This window comes from Vombatus ursinus, unplaced genomic scaffold (genome assembly GCF_900497805.2).
Source record: "Vombatus ursinus unplaced genomic scaffold, bare-nosed wombat genome assembly UNPS02014264.1, whole genome shotgun sequence".
In the NCBI taxonomy this organism is placed as follows: Eukaryota; Metazoa; Chordata; class Mammalia; order Diprotodontia; family Vombatidae; genus Vombatus; species Vombatus ursinus.
Genome location: NW_020954042.1, coordinates 309436 through 318786, shown reverse-complemented (window position 1 = coordinate 318786; position 9351 = coordinate 309436). Strand labels below are relative to the sequence as shown.

General features: G+C 35.5%; 1 protein-coding gene and 1 pseudogene across 1 annotated transcript; both read left to right on the top strand.

Annotated features, from left to right (window-relative positions):
* On the top strand, nt 1-585 carry LOC114042149 (olfactory receptor 13A1-like). The gene has a single exon (XM_027860821.1). It carries the CDS (start codon nt 1-3, stop codon nt 583-585), a length of 585 nt encoding a protein of 194 aa, XP_027716622.1.
* Nucleotides 586-8161: 7576 nt separating this feature from the next.
* Nucleotides 8162-9115, top strand: LOC114042148 (annotated as a pseudogene).
* Nucleotides 9116-9351: the final 236 nt, after the last annotated feature.

Below are 9351 nucleotides of genomic sequence, written 5' to 3'. Positions count from 1 at the left end.
ATGGTCTATGATCGATATGCAGCCATCTGCCAGACCCTCCACTACAGAACTACTATGAGCAAGGCAGCTTGCTTCCTCATGGCATCTGCAGTGTGGGCTATCAGTGGCACCAATGCAACAATACACATCATATTGATTGTTCACTTGTCTTTTTGTGGCCCCAACTTCATTGATGAATTCTTTTGTGAGATTATGCCATTATTGCCACTCTCCTGCTCCTCAACCTATGTCAACAATGTCATGGTTGTTGTGGCAGACATGTTTTTTGCTACTTTCAATTTTATGCTAATTCTGGTGTCCTATGGTTTCATCATCTCCAGCATCTTGAAGATCCAGAGCAAAGAAGGGAATAAGAGAGTATTTTCCACTTGTTCCTCCCACCTTATTGTGGTAGCAATGTATTATTGCCCTATAATTCATATCTACGTTCTTCCTGGTTTGGGTCAGTCTCTGAAGGAAGGCATAGTAGCCTCAATGTTTAATACCATAGTGACCACAGCCTTGAACCCTGTGATCTACTCCTTGAGAAACAAGGATGTGAAAATAGCCCTCAAGAAATTATGTCCATTCTTAGGAAATAATTGACCATTTGGCAAACTGATATAGCTCAGAACAATGGGATTAAGAGTATCTCTGAAACGGAAAAGTGTACATAGATCACAGCTTTACACATCATGTCTTCTGGTAGGCAATGCTTCTGAACTCAGGTTATATTCTTAGGTGAACAAGCTAACTCCATCGTTAAATTTTTTTGAAGACTTTTAATGAAGGAAAAGTCAGAATGTCTGCAAAGAATAGTAGAGAAACAATTGAAATGTCATACCTTGTCAGATCCATGGTTTAAAAGAATAGCATTTTGTTGCCAACTCATATTCTAATAGATAATTTATTTGAAAGTATGGTTTCCTGTTCTCTCTGATGTCAAATACTTATATGAGACATATTGGAGTTTTTATTAGGAACCTGATAGACTTAAGGTGCAGTGGAAAAGGCCTCAGTTAGGTTTCTTACAGCACAAGAGGACTTCCTTTGATTTAACTGAGGAGTAAAGAAAAGGCCTCTCCTTGCTTTCTTTCCTTATGCAAAGGAAAGGGCTTCACCTATGGCTGCTTGTATTAGAGAACTTTGGTGACTGTGGTGGTGTAAAACGCATAAAGAAAGACTAGCACTATGGACAGATCCTCAACTTGATGCCATTTGCAGAGTATGGGAGATCTAAAACTCAACTCGTTGCCTCAGCAACGAAAATGAATGATCAAACAGAAAAAGAAAAGACTTTTATTATGCCAGGAATGATTAAAGCACCAACCCAGAAGATGAAAATAACCCCCAAAAAGTACCTATAATCAGAACCTTAAAGAAAAAAGTATTCCCAGACAACAATTAGGAGTTTTCATAAAAGGGCATTTTTAATAATTATAAAAGAATGAAAACTATGTGAGGGAAAGGAACAAGCATTTATGTGCTGGCTATAATTTACCAGGCACCGTGCTAAGCACTTTTCCAAATATATCATTTTATATACTCAACAGCCTTAAATATAGGTGCTATGATTATCTATGTTTTTCAGTTGAGGAAACAGAGGCAAATAGAGCTAGTAAGTGTTTGAGGCCAAATTTGAACTCAAGGCTTCCTGATTCCAAATCTAGTGCTCTAGGAAGAGAAAATGGGAAATAAAGCCCTATAGTTTAACAGGAGATGTATAAAACCCTACTGTAGTCAAAAATCACCAAAAGTCATAATGGACCAAATTAATGATTCTAAAAGTCAAGAAGAATTTTTACAATAAATTCAAAAGAATTAAATTGAAGAAACTGTAAGACATTTGATATAAAAAATAAACTGACCTTGAAAATACATGAAGGTGAGATAACTGAAGACTTTTTATGTAATGAGTTCCAAGAAGTAGTTGATGGGTCCCAAATTCCTCTGGGATTTATAGTTTTTCAGAAAGAAAACTAAGTGTAGATCAGCATTTAATTGTGGGTGGGGGTAAAGATATTTTTTTTCACTCACAGTGACAATGTGAGTTTTGGAATTCTCAAAAATGTGGTCTGTATTTTATAAATCTGCCTTATGTTTCTTGAGCCAAGTTACAACAGGATGACTTGAACTTCATAACCACAAAGGCAAAAGTAACTTGGATATCATTTTTCAAGAAACCATTAAAGAAAATATCCAGATGTTTAAGAATAAGTGGGAAAATTGAAAATAGAAAAAATACACTGATGACATTCTAAAAGAAATTCCAAAATAAAAACTACTTGATGTGTTATTGGCTGTACTCAGAGCTTCTGGAAAAAAAGAAAAAAATCTATAAGCAGTCAGAAAGAAAGAATTAAAATATTGAAGTACCATAGTCAAGACTGAACAAAATTTGGCAGCTATCACTTCAAAGAAAGAGAGAACACGGAGTGAAATATTCTATGAAGCAAAATACAAAGGTCCACAACCAAGAATATCTTACCTGGTAAAAGTGAGTATTATATCCTATGAATAAAAAATGGACTTTGAATGAAATGGATTTTCAAATATTATTGATAAAAACTGAATTGAAAAAAGAGTTTTGAAATAAACATGTAGATCTATTTATATTCTAATGGAGATAGAAAAGAATGTTAAAAGATTTCTTTTGGAACCCTATCATCACAGGGATCATAGAGGAAGTCAACTGAGACAAAGAATGATAAATAGTTTTGTTTTGAAAATGTAAGGAAACAGGCAGTTGGAGAATATGCATTAATGGGAGATGGAGAAAAATGGGAGCTTTGTTAAGACATAATCAGCTTGTACAAGGAGGCATATATCCAAACATGGATAAAGTGGGGAAAGTGAATGTCCCTTGAATTAAACTTTAATCTAAACTGGTCAAAAGAGGGCAGAACACACACAGAGTTTAGTGCATAAACATTCAACTGAATAAGGATAAAATAATAATAAGGAAGAGGGAAAGAGGAAATACAAGTGGGAAGGTATGTTCAGGAAGCTATTTGTGTTTTTAAATATAACAAACCTTAGACTTGGAGAGGGGATTAATAAGGAAAATGTTCAAAGTAGGGAAAATAGCAATAACTTTAAATAAATAGGAACAAAAGAGTATAGAGAAGGAGAACTAGAAGAGAATAAAATAGAATGAAGTAAACAATTATCATAGTGTGAGTGTTCTTGGGATGAACTCATCTATAAGAAATTAAAAGAATTTCAAACCACCAAAAATTATTTTATACAGCTAGAAAAAATAACAACAAGATTCATTTGGAATAACAAAAGGTCCACAATTTCAAGGGAACTAATGAAAACCAATGCAGGGGAAGGTGGTTTAGGCATTCCAAAAATATTCATAGCAGCTTTTTTTGTGGTGCCAAAGAATTGGAAATTGAGGGACACCTATCAGTTGGGGAATGGCTGAACAAGTCGTGGTACATGAATAACGAGATACTATTTTGCTATAAGAAATGATGAGCAGACAGACTTCAGAAAAACCTGGAAAACTTGTATGGACTGATGTTGAATGAACAGAGCAGAACCAGGAAAATGTTGTACCCAATAACAGCCATGTCGTGTGATGACTAACTTTGATAGACTTCAGCAATGCAAGGATTTAAGACTTCTCCAAAGGTCTCATGATGGAAAATGCTATCCACGTGCAGAAAAAGGACTCTGGAGTCTGAATACAGATAGAAGCACAGTATTTGTTATTTTTTCTTTTGTTTTGTTTTGTTTTCTTTTTCTGGTACTTCCTCCTATTGGTTCTAATTCTTCCTTACAGCATCACTGATGTGAAAATGCTTAATAGGAATGTAAGCATACAGACTACATCAGATTTCATGCCGTCTTTGAGAGGGAGGTGGTGAGGGAGGTGGAGAAAAATTTAAAACTCAAATGCTTATGGAAGTGATTGTTGATAAATTTAAAAAAAATATTAATAAAAAATCCCTTTATTCCTGGTATAAATCCCACTTAATCTTTAATCTTGTATTTTATTTAGTACTTTTGTATCCATATTCATTAAGGAAATTGGTCTATAATTTTGTTTTTCTGTTTTTATTCTTCCCTGTTTTAGATATCAATATCATATTTGTTTCATAAAGGGAATTTGGTAGGATCTCTTCTTTACCCATTATTCCAAATAATTTATTTAATATTGGAATTAGTTTATCTTTAAATGTTTGATAGCATTCACTTGTAAACCATCTGGTCCTGGTCTTTTTTCCTAATGAAGCTCATTTATGGCTCCTTCAATTTCTTTTTTCTAAAATAGGCCTGTTTAGATATTTTATTTCCTCTTCTGCTAATCTAGGCAATTTATACTTTGTGAATATTCTTCCATTTCACTTAAATTATTGAGTTTATTGGCATATAATTTGGCTAAATAACTTTATAATTCCTTCAATTTCATCTTTGCTATTTGGATATTCATCCTTTTCATTTTTGATACTAGTTATTTGGTTTTCTTCTCTATTTTTAAAATATATCTATATCTAGATATAGTTTTCCTTTTTTTTGAAAACACAAAAGTTACCCAGTAAACTATAATACCAAATTTGAAAAATTGGAAATTTAATGAATTAGTAGACTGCCATGCATTCCTAATGAAGAGAACACCTATGAAAAAAAATTGAAATTCAAATACAGGAGTTAAAAATTATAAAAATACAAACATAAGGGACAAAAGAAGGATAAACTACTTAAATTCAAATATGGAGGAATAATCAATGTATTTCTTCTTTGCCTTATCATCATCAGTGCTCATAGAGTGATTCTGTTATGTACTGATGATCTTACAAGAATGGAAAGAGAAAGGGAAAGTAATAGGTAGGAAAGGGGGTAGAGGGTAAAAAAGGTTAAAGAAAAGTATCATGCATAATCAGGGTGAACAAGTACCCATCTATTCAAACAAGGAGCATGGGAGGGAAGAACAGCTGATGCTTTAACCTGACTCTCATCTGAACTGGTCACAGGAGGAAAGACACACACTTATGCACACACACACACTAAGGGCTGAGAATACAAGTATGAGTAGAAAAAAAAAAAATCCCCCACTATCAAGGAGCTTATATCCTAATAGGGGAAGATAAACTGCAGGCCTGTCTTATTGCATAAAAAGACAAAACAAAAGAAAAGTAAACAGGGAAAGCATCATTTCAATACTCAATTGCATTCAGCAAAGACATCTAGAACACACTGAATTAAGAGTTAGGAAACTGAGTCAAAAAACCTAGAATCTATGCCCAGCTCTGTCATTTGCTGTGAGAGTTTGAGTAAGTCAAGGGCCTTAAATTTAGAGTGTTGATGGTGTTTATAGATAAACTATACAGCCTTATATCTTATATCTTCTTATAAGTCCAATGTTCTCATTTTAGAGGGGTTGGAATAGAGGATCAGCAATGCAAGTGATTTGCCTAATGTCCAAAGGTAGTTAATTGTCAGGTAACTACCCTGTTTCTCAAGTATCTTTAGCTTCAAAATGAGAACAATAATGTATGTCCTATCTATATTGTGGTATTGTCACTCAGACCAAATGAAGCAATGTACATGAAATTATTTTTCAAGAGTATTATCTCTCTCTTTGTCTCAGTATCTTCTATCATCATCATTTGCAAAGGTCCCATATTTATTGTCATTATTCTTATGACTGAGTAATAATAATGATAACTGATGTTACATAGTACTTTTAGGTTTGTGAATCATTTTTCATTCATTTTCTCCCTGGAGTTTTATAACAACCTCCTGTGGAAGGCATCTCTGATATTTATCCCCATTTTGCAGATGGGGACAGAGATTCATAGAGGCAAAGTAAGAGACTCAACAATGTTCCCCTAGCTAGTTAAGTACAGAAGCGAGCTTCAAATTCAGATTTCTCCAAACTCCATACCCAGCAGTCTAGCTGTTATTTCATGCTTCTTCCTTTACTGCTTTTTTAATACTCATAAGACAATGATATTTTAAATATTCTTACATGAGTCAGTTAATCAGCAAATAATTAGCACTTGGTATGTGACAGATACTGTGTGCTAAGTGCTGGGCCTGCACAGAAAGGCAAAAATAGTACTTGCCTTCTGGAAGCTCAGACACTAATGGGGGAGGCAACATGCAAACAATTATGTATAAACATGATATACAAAAGGTGAGCTGGAGGTGATCTCAGAGGGAGATGGCTTCTTTCTCTCTGTGTCTGTCTCTCTTTTTATTCAAACATGTGGTTTCTTTGCAACATGGAGTTTATGATGAAGTATTTCCTTTAAAAAGGAAGATCATTCCATCTTCAAATAATCTTAGAGAGTTAGATTTGTTTGGGACAAAAAAGATAAGAGACTTCTGCAGAGTCTAAACAGAGGAAGGACTAAATTTAGGACTCTCTTAATGGAAGGCCAGCTCTTTGTCCACATCCTGTCTCCTACCAATGATAGAAATTGGGACTAGTCTTTTGGGTCTCTAGATTCTGTTATGTGAGCTTTTGCCTTACTTCTTCAGGGCCCAGACCATTCTAACAACTTCCTAGTAATGTCTACATTATGACCCCTTGTGATTAGCTTTAAGACTTAGAAGGATGAGAAGGTTCTGACCAGCTATAAAGTGGAGATGACTGACAGTCTAGAAAGATCTCCATTAAAACCTACAGGTTGGCAGATTTTTGGTAAGATCCCACCCCTTTTCCCAGTGGTTTTTGTCCAATGGTCAATTATCTATATTATTAATATTTTTTTTCTTAGATCAAATGTGTCCCCTTGATATAATTTAAGCTCATTCCCATTATTCTTTGGTTTTCAGGAAAAATAAAAAAAATGTGCCTTCTTTAAATTAACCGTTTGCTAGGAGATAGTTTGTATAGAAGCTCTATCTACATGATGTCAGGACAGGTCATTGAAATGTGAATATTTAATGTATAATGCGGTCCATTATGCAATAGCTTCATCTTATGCTTAATTAATATCATGTCAGACACTGAACACATCACTAGGAAAAAAACAGGAAAAAAGGAAAACTAATCAAGTTGAGCCAAAATGACAAGAGAAAATCCTTGGGGGTAACATTGAATTTGGTAGTTTAGATCACATAATATGTTATTATATTTAAATTATATTTTAAAGACTCCTTTCTGTTATGCAGATTGATTAGAGACAATGTACATTTCTGCCCCTCCAAGGGACCATTGTCATGAAGAGTGATAAATGCTTTAAAAGCACCTGTCCAGCTATGGTGAAATGAGAGGAAATTGGAAAACAGGGCCAGTGCCACCTGGCAGGTATGAGAATAGGAATACTTGAGTAGGATTCTTTGTTGCATTCTATGTTGAAATTGCATCTTATCTATATATTGAATTGAGAAGAGGAAAGGCAACAATATTGATGAAGAAACTGATGTTTAAATGAAACTGAAGATCATGATAGCAGTTAGAGATTAAGTGACTTGTTGAAGTCATATGTGTAAGTATATGATTCGAGATTTGAACTTAGGTATTACTAACTCTAGGTCAAAAACTTTATGCACTGAAGCATCTAATTACTTAACAAATATCTTTGTATGACTCTGAGATTCTGCTTCTGATCCTGGTTCTGACCCAGTTTCCATTACAGATACAACACTACTTTCAATTACTTTTCAGTTGTGCACCTCCACTCTCTATATCCTGCATGTCAATTTTGTTTCTGGACTGTAAATAGTTCAGAGAATTCCCAATCATGGCCATTCCTCACACTGCAGACTCAGATAAATGAATTAGAGCATGGAACTTACTTGTTCTCAACCCATGGCTGGAACAGTAAGGGGAACTTTCAACAAAATCACTGAAGGTAGTATAAAATGTCAGATGAAAAAGAGCATGATTTCCCTGATGGAAGATTGGTGTGTGTGTGTGTGTGTGTGTGTGTGTGTGTGTGTGTGTGTGTGCACGCATGTGTGTTTGTGCATGTGTGTGTGACTTAACATAGCAGGGAGAAATAGATCTCACTAACCAAATCATGTGTCTCCATTTTGGGTCTGTGGTATAATACAGTTAGATGACTTTGTCAAAATTTGATTTTGGAGTATCAAGGCATTTTTAATTTGCCTCATTTTATTTCAGATCTGTGTTTTTTTTTCTTTAGTGAACAAAACAATCTATTGCTGGATGGTTTTTGTGCACATAACCTAACAAAAGAAAACCTGACCACCTACTCACATGGCATCAAGCAATCATTCATCAGTGACTGAGTTCACCTTACAAAGTCTCTCTGAAAATCCTCAGGTTCAGGTCTTCATCTTCAGCCTCTTCTTAGGACTTTTCATAGTGACTTTTACAGGTAACTCCCTCATTGTCATTGTGATCAGTCTAAATCCAGGCCTCCATATTCCTATGTAATTTTTTCTTATAAATTTGGCCTTGATGGATATTGTCTCTGCCTCCACTGTGGTGCCCAAGTTGCTGCAGAACCTAATGACCTAGAACACCATTTCCTGTGGTGGCTGCATAGCTCAGATCTATTTCCTAAGTTGTTGTTTGGGGGCAGAGCTCTTGCTTTTCACAGCCATGGCTGATGATCAATATGCAGCCATCTGCCAGCCCCTCCACTACAGCACTATTATGAGCAAGGCAGCTTGCTGCCTCATAGCAACTGCAGTGTGGGCTATCAGTGGGATCAATACAACAATACACAGCATGTTGACTCTTCGCTTGTCTTTTTGTGGCCCTGATGTCATTGGTTATTTCTTTTGTGAGATTACTCCATTATTGCCACCCTCTTGCTCCTCAACCTATGTCAACAATGTAATGGTAATTATGGCAGACATGGTCTATGCTGTTTTCAATTTTCTGCTTATTCTGGTGTCCTGTGCTTTCATCATCTCCAGCATCTTGAAGATGACGACTAAGGAAGGGAAGAGGAGAGCATTTTCCACTTGTTCCTTCCACCTTATGGTGGTCACCCTGTATTATTGCCCTACAGTTTATATCTACATTGTTCTTGGTTTGGGTCAAACTATGAAGGAAGACAAAGTAGCCTCAGTGTTTTATGCCATAGTGACCCCAGCCTTGAACCCTCTGATCTACTCCCTGAGAAACAAGGATGTGAAAATAGCCCTCGAGAAATTATGTCCATTCTTAAGAAATAATTGGCCATTAGGCAAACTGATATAGCTCAGTACAATGGAATTAAGGGTATCTTTGAGGGAGAAAAGCGTACATAGATCACAGCTTTACATATCATTTCTTCTGGTAGGCAATGTTCCAGAACTCAGGTTGTGTCCTTATGTGAACCAGCTATCTCCCTCATAAATTTTTTTGGAGACATTTAATGAAGGAAAAGTCAGAATGTCTCCAAAGAACGGCACAGAAATAATCAAAGTACAACACCATGTCAGATCAATGGTTTG

Excerpts from the sequence above, each read along its gene's own strand:
- LOC114042149 (XM_027860821.1), top strand. The coding sequence starts at position 1 with ATGGTCTATGATCGATATGCAGCCATCTGCCAGACCCTCCACTACAGA.